A 13,716-nucleotide genomic window follows, 5' to 3' on the forward strand; every position below is an offset into this window, starting at 1 on the left:
TCACGTTTGGCTAATTTATTATTCAAAAAAAAAACCAAGTCGAGAAGCAGCTTGGCCTAGTGGATAGAGCATGGACCTGGGAGGCAGAAGGACCTGGGTTCTAATTATGACTCCACCACTTGTCAACTGTGTGACCTTGTACAAATAACTTCACTTCTCTGGGCCTCTGTTACCTCATCTGTAAAATGGGTATTAAGACTGTGAGCCCCATGTGGGACAACCTAATTACCTTCTGTCTCCCCCAGTGCTTAGAACAGTGTTTGGCACATAGTAAGCGCTTAACAAATACTATCATTATTATTATTGTATTGATTCCAGTGCTTAATACAGTGCCTGGTGCACAGTAAGCTCCTAAGCATTTTAAAAAGCCATTTCCAATTCTAGTTTACACGACATTTTCAAGTTTCACTTGATAATCAACTTGCAAATATCAAGTGAGTTGCTTGCCTGAAACAAGGACCATATGAACAGTCACAAAGAACAAGAGAGTAATGGTTTTAGTGGATTGACCATTGGAAAGGAAGATTTTCACCCCAATTTGAAACAAACTAGGATCTTGGTTTGGGGATAGGTTTAGAATATTACTAACAATGCTCGCATTTACTATTCCATAGCTGCAAGAGCTAGTCTTCATGGAAATGAAGGACTCTAATGCTTGTGCTGAATCAAGGGAGTCTTTGGGCAAGTAATAATTACTTTTTTTTTAATATAAAAAAGAAGCAACCATGTTAATCTGTAATGGTTCAATTGATATGGAGAAGTAGCATGGCCTAGTGGAAAGAGTTGAGGCCTGTGAATCAGAGGACCAGGGTTCTAATCCCTGTTCTGCCATGCGCGATCTTGGGCAAGTCGCTTAACCTCTCTGTGCCTCAGTTACCTCATCTGTAAAATGGGGATTGAGACTGTGAGACTGATTGGGGACATAGTCTGTGTTCAACCTGATTAGCTTGCATCTGTGGTCTTATGCCATCAATTCATGTCTGACCCATAGGGATGCCATAGACACATTTCTTCCAGAATGCCCCACCTCCATCCATCTGCAGTCATTCTGGTAGTGGATCTATAGGGTTTTCTTGGTAAAAGTATGGAAGTGGTTTACCATTGGCTCCTTCCACACAGTCAACTCAAGTATTTGCCCTCAAAATTCTCTCATGCCACTGCTGCCAAGCACAGGGGAGTTTTGACTGATAGCAGATTGCCTTCTACTTGCTAGCCACTGGCCAAACTAGGAATGGAATGGGTAGGCCTCTGCTTGACTCTCCCTCCCATAGCCGAGACTGGTAGAGTACTGGAAACTCTCCAGGTATGACCCTGAGAGGGGAGCTTGCGTCTACCCTACCACTTAATCCAGTGCCTGCCACATAGTAAGCGCTTAGCAAATACCATTTTAAAAAATGCTTCCCTCTTCCGCTATTCATTGGCTGTTAGTAGTTTAGATTTCAGGTGAAAAAGAAAACTTGTCTGAAGATATCATAAGAGCGATAATAATAATATTTGGAAATGCAGATCACTTGGTGCTTGGGAGACCTACAGAAGAAAATGTGATCTCTGGTGACACCAGGGCTGCGGGCTTGTGAGACGGGAAGGATGGTGGTGCCATCAGCGGAGATGGGAAAGTCAGGGAGAGGGCAGGGTTTGGGAGGGAAGACAAGGAGTTCAGTCTTGGACATGTTGGACATAGGAGGACTCCTACCTCACCTCCCTCCTCTCCTTCTACAGCCCGGCCCGCACCGGGCTTATTATTATTATTATTATTTCTTTATTATTTCTTATTATTTCTTTATTCATTTATTTTACTTGTACATATCCTATTTATTTTATTTTGTTAATATGTTTTGTTTTGTTTTCTGTCTTCTCCTTCTAGACAGTGAGCCCACTGTTGGGTAGGGACCGTCTCTATATGTTGCCAACTTGTACTTCCCAAGCGCTTAGTACAATGCTCTGCACACAGTAAGCGCTTAATAAATACGATTGATTGATTGATCTCAGGGCTGTAAGCTCATTATGGGCAGGGAACATGTCTACTCATTCTGCGGTATCATAACAATAATAATAATTATGGTATTTGTTAAGCGCTTACTATGTGCCAGGTACTGTTCACTCATTCATTCATTCATTCAATCGTATTTATTGAGTGCTTACTGTGTGCAGAGCACTATACTAAGTGCTTGGGAAGTACAAGTTGGCAACATATAGAGACAATCCCTACCCAACAGTGGGCTCACAGTCTAGAAGGGGGAGACAGAGAACAAAATAAAACATATTAATGAAATAAAATAAATAAAATAAATATGTACAAATAGAATAAATAAATAAATAGAGTAATAAATATGTACAAACATATATACATATATACAGGTGTTGTGGGGAGGGGAAGGAGGTAAGGCTGGGGGGATGGGGAGGGGGAGGAGGGGGAGAGGAAGAAGGGGGCTCATTATGTTATAGCAGAATCTTTGAACATTGATGGTCCTGGGATTCACAACTGTCAAAAGAACAGAGTTCACAGATACCTAAGCCCTCCATCCTTACTTATTGTAAACTATTCTGTAGTGAAATCCTCAAGGAAACAGTATAGATGAGTTGCTCTGTCCGACCTTAAATTACACATTTGCAGAGGAATCCCAGACCTACTAATTTCCTTCAGATGAACCGAATTAAAATGAAATACCTAAAAGTTTGATATTGCCCCATGAGTAGCACTTATATACTACACACAGACATAACTGGTTCCTGAAAACTACCTGTGGTGAAGTATTTTATGGGAGCAATGGTTTAGAATCAAGGCAAGGCTACCGCTGGGGTAGTGTTCGCGGTCTCAATTTCCATTTTACAGATGAGGTAACTGAGGCCCAGAGAAGTGAAGTGATTTGCCCATGGTCACATAGCAGACAAGTGGCAGAGCCATGATTAGAACCCATGACCTTCTAACTCCTGTGCTTTATCCACTATGCCCAACTGTCCCAAGCCCTTAGTACTGTGCTCTGCACATAGTAACCACTCAATAAATTATTGATTAATTGATTGATCTTCTCCTAGAGGACAAATACACTGTTGCCATCATAAAACCAGATGCTGTGGCAGATGGAAGAGTAGAAGAAGTTAAACAGAAGGTAAACAGCATTTTTCTTCAAGAAAGATTGGTTGAAATTGCTAAGTGATTGAGGCCTGTATTTGTTTCTTGGTGTTGACCAACACAGAGTCATTCCAACTGTCTCTCAGATCAATCAATCAATCAATCAATGATATTTGTCAAACGCTTACTATGTACAGAGCCCTGTACTAAGTGCTTGGGAAGGAACAATACAACAAAATTAGCAGGCATGATTCCTGCCCATCAGAGCTAACCCAGACTCCACAGTAATCTTGTAATAATTATAATAATTGTGACCAATATTAAAAGTGACAATCAATGAGGTAGACAGGGTACAATTAATTTGGAGCCAGGAGAGTGAGAACTGGTATCTAATTCCCATTTTACTGTTGAGGATAATGTGGTACTTTATTTATTAATTGATTTTATTTTATGCAATTTGTTAAGCGCTTACTATGTATCAAACACTGTTCTAAGCACTGTGTTAGGGAAAGGTTAATTAGGTCGTGTACAGAACATGTTCCACAGGGGGCTTACAGTCTAAGTAGGAAGGAGAGCAGGTATTCCTACTTTACAGTTGAAACTGCAGCACAGATAAGTTAAGCGACTTACCCAAGGTCACAAAGTAAGCAGTTGGCATGGTAGAATTAGAACCCAGTTCCTTCTGACTTCTAGGCCCATGCTTTCTTCACTGGGTCACATTGTTTCTCAGAACAGAGAAGTGATGTTCCCAAGGTCATACAGCAGCAAGTGGTGGAGCCAAGATTAGAATCCAGGTTCTCTGATTTCCACATCTATGCTCTTTCAATCGATCAGTGGCATTTATTGGGTGTTTACTGTGTGCAGAGGACTGTACTGTACTAAGCACTTGGGAGAGCAACAATGCAACACAGTTAATAGACGTGTTCCCTGCCCACAACAAGCTGACAGTCTAGAGGGGGAGACACACATTAATATAAATCCACTAGGCCACATTTTTTTCTATGGGCCCCCAAGTCTTCCTGGTATTTCCTGACCTCCTTGGCCCCTCCATACCCCTGAACCCCCAAACTGCCCTTCCTCCTCCCCTCAACATTGCCAGCTATGCTATCCCCTTTCTCCAGTTCCCTGCAACTTGCCCTGCCTGTCTGTTTTCAATCTCGTTCCCCTGGCTCATCTTCCCTGCCTCTGCACACAGAGCCCTTCACTAAGCACTCAACAGAGAATAAAAGAAACAAAGTGCTCAGTCTCTGCCCTTAAGAGGGAAAACTGGCAGACCCAAAGGAAAAAATTGTCAGGGCAGGTATAAGCGTACGAGAATATGTAGTAGGGAAGCAGCATGGCGAAGAAGAGAAGCATCATGGTGTGGTGGACAGAGCATGGGCCTTGGAGTCAGAGGTCATGGGTTCTAATCCCTATTCCTTCACTTGTCTGCTGTGTGCCCTTGGGCAAGTCACTTCACTTCTCTTTGCCTCACCCATCTGTAAAATGGGGGTTGAGATTGTGAGCCCCACATGGGACAGGGACTGTGTACTCCTCAAGAGTAGGCAAGAGTAAGCAGCCTGGCTTGGTGGAAAGAGCATGGGCTTTGGAGTCGGAGGTCTTGGGTTCAAATCCTGGCTTCTCCAATTGTCACCTGTGTGACTTTGGGCAAGTCACTTAACTTCTCTGTGCCTCAGTTACCTCATCTGTAAAATGGGGATTAAGACTGTGAGCCCCACATGGGCAACCTGATCACCTTGTATCCTCCCCAGCACTTAGAACAGTGCTTTGCACATAGTAAGCACTTAATAAATGCCATTATTATTATTATTACTATTACTCGATCTGCTTGCATCCACCCCAGCGCTTAGTACAGTGCCTGGCACATAGTAAGTGCTTAACAAATACCATCCCTCTGAAGACTAAAGCTCACTGTGGGCAGGGATTGTGTCTACCAACCGTACTGTATTTCACTCTCCCAGGCACTTAGCACAGTGCTCTGAACGTGATAAACGCTCAAAAGATACCATTGATTGATTGAGATGAAGCTAATTCTGCTGCTTTATCTCAAAATGCATCCGGATCGGGACACCTATCGGCAATTGAAGATCAAAAAGGCGGGCTTCGTCATAGCCGCAGAGGCTGAGCGGACACTCAGCGAGGAACAAGTTCGAGACTTTTATAATCGGAAAGCGGAACAGGTAAGAAGGCCTGAGAAAGGTGAGGTGCATATTAACTACCACCAGGTCCACTTCAGCTTGACATTTAGACAAACGGAGAATGAGAAATAAAAAAAGGGTGCTTCTGTGAGTTTAGCAGTGTGACCCAGTGGGTAGAGGGAGTCAGAAGGGCCTGGGTTCTAATCCTAGCTCTGCCACTTATCTGCTATGGGACCTTGGACAAGTCACTTTACTTCTCTGGGCCTCAGTTACTTCATCTGAAAAAATGATGATAATAATGGTACTTGTTGATGATAATGGTACTTGCTAAGTGCTTACTATGTGCCAAGTACTGTTCTAAGCTTTGGGATAGGTACAAGTTAATCAGGATGGACACAGTCCCTGTCCCACATTGGCTTCCACTCTTAATCCCCCATTTCACAGATGAGGTAGCTGAGGCCCAGAGAATTGAAGTGACTTGCCCAAGGTTACACAGCAGACACAGGGAGGAGCCAGGAGTAGAACCCAGGTCCTTCTGACTCCAGGCCCATGCTCTATCCCACTAAGCCACACTGCTTCTGGGGATTAAGACTGTGAGCTCCATGTGAGACAGGGACTGTGTCCACCCCGATTTCTTTGTATCTACCCCAGATTTTAGAAAAGTGCATGGCAAATAGTAAGAGCTTAACAAATGCCATTATTATTATTAATAATATAATTAGTTTATCTGCATTTTTTCCATTGGAATCTGTTTCACTTTGACAGCCGAGAAGCCGCCATTTTGACTACAGGGATCAAACCCTTTCTCAGACAGCTGTTTTTGTTCCCTAGCCCGACTTTGAAGAATTTGTAAAGTTTATGCTGAGTGGCCCCAGCCACATCCTGATCATTTCCCAGGGGAAAAGAGAAACGACCGACATTCCCCACTGGACTGAACTGATGGATTTCGAGCCAACTAATGAGAGTGAACAGGAGGGCCATGGTCAGGAACCCAGGTAGAGGAAGACAGTGAAATTGCATATCCCCTCTTGGCCTTCATATTCCAATCAATCAGTCCATCAGGGGTATTTATCGAGCACCTCCCGTGTGCAGAGCACTATACAAAGTGCTTGGGAAAGTACAATCCAACAGAGTTGGTAGATGTGATCCCTGTCCACAAGGAGCTTACAATTACAGAATAATAATCATAATGATGATAATAACAATAATAATAATGATATTTGTTAAGCACCAAGCACTGTTCTAAACTCTGGGATAGATAAAAGCTAATCAGGTTGGACACAGTCCCTGTCCCACCTGGGGCTCACACTCATCCCCATTTTACAGATGTCATACAGCAGACGTGTGGTAGAGCTGGGGTTAGAACCATCATTGTTATTTTATCAGGCTTATGATAGTAGAAAGCTGTCCAAAACAGAAGTCTTTATCTTTCTACCCAAACACTATCCTTTCCCTGTCTTTCCCATCACTGTAGACAGTACCACTGTCCTTCCTTTCTCACAAGCCTATAACCTTGGCATTATTCTCGACTCATCTCTCTCATTCAACCCACAAATTCAGTCTGTCACCAAATCCTGTTCAGGTCAGACCCCTTATATCCCAACCCCATGGCACCTATGTACATACCTTTAAATTATATATTACACATTATTTATTTATATTGATGTCTGTTTCCCCCTCTAGACTGTAAGCTTGTTATGGGCAGAAAATGTGCCTGCTAATTCTGTTGTAATGATGATGATGATTGTGGTATTCAGTAAGTGTTTACTATGTGCCAAGCACTCTAGTAAGCGGTGGGGTTGATACAAGGAAATTGGGTTGGACACAGTCACTGTCCCACGTGGGGCCCACAGTCTCAATCCCCATTGTACAGATGAGGGAACTGAAGCCCAGAGAAGTGAAGTGACTTGCCTAAGGTCACCCAGCAGACAAGTGGTGGAGCTGGGATTAGAAACCCATGCCCTTCTGACTCCCAGGCCCTTGCTCTATTTACTGTGCCATGCTGCTTCTCTCCCAACCGCTTAGTACAGTGCTCTGCACAGAGTAAGTACTCAATAAATACCACTGATTGATCAGTTGAGTACTTTCACAACATTGCTAAAATCTACCCTTTCGTCTCCACCTAATCTACTACTATGCTGATCCAAACACTGATTATTCCACTTTGTCTGCTGCATCAGCCTCCTTACTGCGCTTGCTGTCTCCGATCTCTCCCCACACCAGTCCATAATTCACTCAACTGCCCGGAGATCAGGTATTTAATTTCCGTTTTCTGGATGAGGAAACTGAGGCACAGAGAAGTTAAATGACTTGCCCAAGGTCACACAGCAGGCAAGGGGCAAAAGCCAGTCTAGAACCTGGGTCTCGATGCTGCCCTATGCGCTTTCCGTTAGGCCATCCTGCTTCTCCACTTTACTCAGTGGAAATGAGAAGGAATCACTAAGAATTTGATTAATCTTCGGAGAACTCATGCATTGATGAGGTTTCGTCTATGGCCTCTCTAAATCTTCACTTATCCTTTGGGTTCAAGCAGCTTGCAGGAGGCTTTAGCCTCGCAGCAGATGGCCACGCTGTGTGACATCGAAGACAGCGTGGAGAATGCCAGCAGGCAGTTGGCTTTCTTTTTCCCGGAATTCTCTAAAGCCAAGAAGACAGGGCTAAAGGTGGAGAAGACGCTAGCCTTGATCCGTCCTGATCTCCTAAAGAAAAGAAGAGGTGAGCTACTCTACTTAAGGTAGGCAGGGTTCTCTCACTAACCTTAAGACCCAGAGGAAGCCAGGGGGCCTAGTGGAGAGAGCATGGACCTGGGAGTCTGAAGGACCTGAGTTCTAATCCCGACTCCGCCAGTTGTCTGCTGTATGACCTTAGGGCAAGTCACTTCACTTCTCTGGGCCTCGGCCTCCCCATCTGTAAAATTGGATTAAATGGGGAGCCCCACGTGGGACATGGGCCGTGTCCAACATAATTAGCTTGTATCTACCCCAGCACTTAGAACAATGCTGAACAAAAGCCATTAAAACAAAAAAACAAACAAACAAAAAACCCTGAGCTTAGTTTCCTGATAGCCCCCACTGGGAGGGACACCATGGATGGGTAGTGCAAAGGCTGGTGGGATACAGAGGGCGAAGGGCCTGTGGCTTTGAGTATATCGCATAACCATTTCCCCACTCTTCAAAAAAATCCAGTGGTTGCCCATCCACCTCCACATCACACAAAAACTCCTCACCATTGACTTTAAAGCAGTCTACCACCATACTCCCTGAAACCTCAACTGGGTAGTCTTCTACTACTACCCAGCCCACACACTTTGCTCCTCTATTTGGCACCTTCTCACTCTACCTCTGTCTCATCTATCTCTCTGCCAACCCCTTGCCCACATCCTGCCTCTGGTCTGGCTCACCCTCCCTCCTCATATCTAACTGACAATTTCTCTCCCCCACTTCAAAGCCTTATTGAAGGCACATCTCCTCCAAGAGGCCTTCCTTGACTAAGCCCCACTTTCCTCTTCTCCCAGTCCCTTCTGTGTCATCCTGACTTGCTCCCTTTGTTCATCCCTGCCTTCCAGCCCCACAGTACTTATGTACATATCTGTAATTTTTTTTTATATTAATGTCTCTCTCCCACCACTCTAGACTCTAAGCTCATTGTGGGCAGGGAATGTGTCTTTATTGTTGTATTGTACTCTCCCAAGTGCTTAGAGTGGTGCTGTGCACACAGTAAGCACTCAATAAATATGAATGAATGAATGAACAACTGCATTTCCCATGGTAAACCAGATCATCAACTCCCCACTAAATCATAAGTTCCTTGAGAGCAGGGATCGTGTCTACTAACAGTAGACTATTAATAATGTCTACTACTAGAAGCAGCATGGTCTAGTGGATAGAGCACAGACCTGGAAGTCAGAGGACCTGGGTTCTAATCCCACCTCCTCTACTTGTCTGCTGTGCGACCTTGGGCAAGTCACTTCTCAATTTCCTCAACTGTGAAGTGAGGATTACCTGTTTTCCCTCCTATGTAGGCTGTGAGCCCCATGTGGGAAAGGAACTGTGTCTAACCTAATTAAATTGTACCTAGCCCAGGATCGATAATGGTGTGTGGCATATAGTAAGCCCTTAACCAATATCGTAAAACAAATGAACCCCTACCACTGCCACTGCAGCCCCGCTCATCCTCTTGCTTCCATGCAGATTCTGTTCTGAGACGGATCCGAGAGGACGGCTTTACCATAGCAATGGAAAAAGAGATAGTCCTGACCAAAGAGCAAGCTCACAGCTTTTACAAGGAACACGAGAATGAGGATTTCTTCCCGGTTCTTCTGGAACACATGACTAGGTATCACCTTAAGGGTCCCCGCAGAGCTGGTGGAGGACACAGAGCCCCCCAAGAGAGGCCAGAGAGGTGACTGTCAGCACAAGACTGGAAGATCATTGTGGGCAGGGAATGTGTCTGTTTATCATTGTAGCGTACTCTCCCAAGTTCTGTGTACAGTGCTCTGCACACAGTAAACACTCAATAAATACCGCTGAATGAAAAAGTACAACCCAGCCCACTCAGTGATCACCTTTTGGCCATGAGTCCCCCTAGATGGTAAGCTTCTTGTGGGCACGGAACATGTCTTCAATGCTGATATATTGTGCTCTCCCAAGCCCTCAGTACAGTGCTCTGCACACAGCAGGTTCTCAATAAATATGAATGATTGAATCCAAGTCGAAGTCAGCCTGCCAGGACTGTAAGCTGTCAGGATTGTAGACTGTCAGCTCATGTGGGCAGGGAATGTAGTCTGCTTATTGTTATAATGTACCTTTAGTACGGTGCTTTGCACACAGTAAGCACTCAATAAATGCTATTGAATGAAGTCTTCTTGGGGTTGATCCTCTCTCCTCAAGAGCCTCCAGGGGTTGCCCATCTACCTCTGCATCAAACAGAAACTCTTCATCGTCGACTTTAAGGCACTCTATCCACTCTCCGTCTTACCTCGCTATTAAGACTCAAACCATACACTACACTCCCTTAACATCATTCTGCTCTCGGTACCTTGACATCTATACTGCCCCCGGCCCCTTGTCCACGTCTTCCCTCAGTTAACTTCCTCCCCCTTCATATCTGACAGATCACCCCCTTTCAAAACCCTCCTAATATCCTATCTCCTCCCAAGAGGCCTTTCCCAACTAAACCCTCATTTCTCTCTAGACGGTAAGCTTGTTGTGGGCAGGGAATGTGCCTGTTATGTTGTTCTATTGTCCCCTCCCAAGTCCGTAGCACAGTGCTCTCAATAATTACAACTGTCTGACTGAATCTTTCTGCCCTCCCTTCTATGTTGTCTATGCACTTGCCATGTACCTCGTTATCACTTTGTTACCTCACCCCAGCCCCACAACACTTAGGTGAAATTTCTTATACTCTACCATTTCCCCTATCTGTAATTGATTTTCATGCCTATCTCCCCATGTAGACAGTAAGCTCATTGTGGGCTGGGAACGTGACTTCCAACTCTGTTATATTGTACTTTCCCAAGCACATACTACAATGCTCTGCACACAGTGAGCACTCAATAAATGTCATTGATTAACTGATTGATCCTGGTTGAACCAGAAAGAAAGGAAGAGCTATGTCATGGTTGAGTCCATGTGTCTAGAGATAAATCCCTTCTGTGACCTAAGAAAGACACACCCTTCAGCCGCTTGATAGTTACCCTACCCTCAGCCCCACAGCATTTATATACGTTAACCTGACACTCTGTCATTTCCTCTTTCTTTGATTTAATATGTCTCCTCTGAAATATCTAAATAATAATAATAATAATAATAATAATAATAATAATAATATATGAAAGCTCCTATAAGCAGGGATGTTGTCTACCAACTCTATTGTATTCTGTCATCAGCAATTGTGTTTTTTGAGGACTTACTGTGTGCAGAGCACTGTACCAAGCAATTGAGAGAGTACAACAGAGTTGGTAGACATGTTCCCTGCCCTCAACAAGCTTACAGCCTAGAGGACTCTTCCAAGTGCTTAGTACAGTGCTCTGCACACAGTAAGTCCTCAAAACACTCAATAATAATAATAATAATAATGGTATTTGTTAAGAGCTTACTATATGTCAAACACTGTTCTAAGCACTGGGGAAGATGCAAAGTAATCAGGTGTACCACGTGGGGCTCACAGTCTTATTCTACATTTTACAGATGAGGTAACTGAAGCCCAGAGAAGTTAGGTGGCTTGCCCAAGGTCACACAGCAGACAGGTTGTGGAGTCGGCATTAGAACTCTCATCTCTCTGACTTCCAAGCCCATGCTCTTTCCACTAAGCCATGCTGTTTCTTTTATGGTAATGTCTGCATCTTCCTTTAGACTGTAAGCTCCTTGTGGGCAGGGAATGTGTCTACCAACTCTGTTATATTGTGCTTTCCCAAGTGCTTAGCGCTGTCCTTTGCAAATGGTGAGTGCTCAGTAAATACCATGGATTGATTTCAACTGGTTTTGTTCTGCAGTGGCCCCACTCTTGCCCTCGCCTTAGTGCGAGAAAATGCAGTGCAGCGCTGGAGAGATTTACTTGGCCCCAAAGTGGTGGAGAATGCCAAGGAGGAAAAGCCAGAAAGGTAAAGTTTATTCACCCATCCCACAACAGCTCCTTCATTCATTCATTCAATCATATTTATTAAGCACTTACTGTGTGCAGAGCACTGTACTAAACTCTTGGGTAGGTACAGTGCAACAATAAACAGTGACATTCCCTGCCCACAATGAGCTCATGGTCTAGATGGGAGGAGACAGACATCAAGACAAATTAATAAAATTACAGATATATACATAAGTGCTGTGGGGCTGGAATGGAAAGGAAGGGCAAAGAGAGCAAGTCAGGGCAACATAGAAGGGATTGGGATATGTGGAAAGGTAGGGCTTAGTCTGGGAAGACCTCTTGGAGGAGATGGGCCTTCTATAAGGCTTTGAAGGAAGAGAGAGTCATTGTCTGTCAGATTTGAGGAGGGAGAGCATTCCAGGCCAGAGGCAGGACGTGGTCCAGGGGTCAGCGGTGAAACAGGTGAGATGGAGACAAACTGAGAAGGTTAGCACTAGAGGAACAAAGTATGCAGGCTGGCTTGTAGAAGGAGAGAAGCGAGGTGAGATAGGATGGGGCAAGGTGATGGACTGCTTTAAAGCCAATGGTGAGGAGTTTTTCTTTGATATGGAGGTGGATAGGCAACCACTGGAGATTTTTGAGGAGGGGGGTGACATGTCCTGAACATTTCTGTAGAATGATGATCCAGCTACTTGCCTTTAATCGCTCAGTCCTGGGCCACAATCACTCTGTGGAAGGAGGCTAGGGCTCTTCATACTTAGCACAGTGGCAAGTGCTTAGTACGGTGCCCTGCACACAGTGAGCGCTCAATAAATTCCATAGATGATACAGACTAGTAGAGGACTAAATCACCTCCCTGCTCACTGTCCTCAGCTTGTATTGCTTCCCTATTAAAAATATTAATAACATCAATTACGATTGAAATATAATGCATGCTATATAAAATATGTAAATATATTATAATATGATGTATAATATATAATATCTAATAATAATAACGGAGAGGGAGTGTATTCTAGTGGCTAGAGCACGAGACTGGGAGTCAAAAGGACCTGGGTCCTAATCTCAGCTCCATCACTTGTCAGCTGTGTGACCTTGGGCAAGTCACTTCACTTCTCTGTGCCTCAGTTACCTCATCTGTAAAATGGGGATGGAGACTGTGATCCCCGTGCAGGGCAGGGAATGTGTCCAACTTGATTTGTTTGTCTCTACCCCAGCACTTAATACAGAGCCTGGCACATAGTAAGCACCTAACAGATACCATAAAAAATGTATTAATAAGATTGTAAGTTCCTTGAGGGCAGGGATTGTATCTATTTCTCTGTCATAGTCTCCCAAGTGCTTAGTACAGTGTTTTGCAGGGAGTAAGCATTCAATAACTATGCTTATTGACAGATCAGTTGTGACAAACACCAGGATGGATTCCGTATAGTCAGATCAGACACAGTCCCTGTTCTACATGGGACTCACAGTTTAAGGGCACAGAGAACAGGTACTGAATCCCCATTTTACAGATGAGGAAATGGAGGCACAGAGTAGGCTGCTGACTTGCCCAAGGTCAACACAGCAGCCGAAGGACAGAGCCAGGATTAGAACCCAGGTACGTGTGCTTTCCATTGGGTCCCTCTGCTTCTCAAGGGCTTTCCAAAATGGAATCCCCCGCTGTTGAGTGGGAACACCAAATATACATTCCAACAGGAGTGACGGTAGTTTCTCTAGTTCAATGCACTACTGGGGTGAGAATCCACTGGAATGGGTGAGCATCTAATAATAATAACAATTGTGGTATTCATTAAGCACTTACTATGTGCCAGGCAGTGTACTAAGCACTAGGGTGGTTACAAGCAAATCAGATTGGACAGTCACTGTGGCTCACAGGGGCTCACAGTCTTAACCAGTGCCAACTTCAGTGCATCTTAGGAC

General features: G+C 44.3%; 1 protein-coding gene and 1 non-coding gene across 8 annotated transcripts in view; one reads left to right on the plus strand and one right to left on the minus strand.

The window, feature by feature from the left end:
• The window catches only part of NME8 (NME/NM23 family member 8), a 40,514-nt gene that overhangs the window by 17,692 nt on the left and 9,106 nt on the right, over positions 1–13,716 (plus strand). For 3 of the 7 annotated variants that reach the window (XM_038772476.1, XM_038772495.1, XM_038772505.1), the window contains 7 exons: positions 615–681; positions 3,037–3,110; positions 5,161–5,253; positions 6,043–6,206; positions 7,742–7,926; positions 9,402–9,546; positions 11,705–11,812. In XM_038772476.1, the coding sequence (XP_038628404.1) occupies positions 615–681; positions 3,037–3,110; positions 5,161–5,253; positions 6,043–6,206; positions 7,742–7,926; positions 9,402–9,546; positions 11,705–11,812 (836 nt within the window). The remainder of the gene's footprint in view (positions 1–614; positions 682–3,036; positions 3,111–5,160; positions 5,254–6,042; positions 6,207–7,741; positions 7,927–9,401; positions 9,547–11,704; positions 11,813–13,716) is intronic. The other 4 variants (XM_038772516.1, XM_038772526.1, XM_038772485.1 and 1 more) reach the window with 3 other exon arrangements.
• Positions 1,184–1,321, minus strand: LOC119925091. Its single transcript, XR_005449760.1, has one exon. It is a non-coding gene; the product is annotated as a small nucleolar RNA SNORA7 (small nucleolar RNA).

Source organism: Tachyglossus aculeatus, chromosome 2 (genome assembly GCF_015852505.1).
Source record: "Tachyglossus aculeatus isolate mTacAcu1 chromosome 2, mTacAcu1.pri, whole genome shotgun sequence".
Classification (NCBI taxonomy): domain Eukaryota; kingdom Metazoa; phylum Chordata; class Mammalia; order Monotremata; family Tachyglossidae; genus Tachyglossus; species Tachyglossus aculeatus.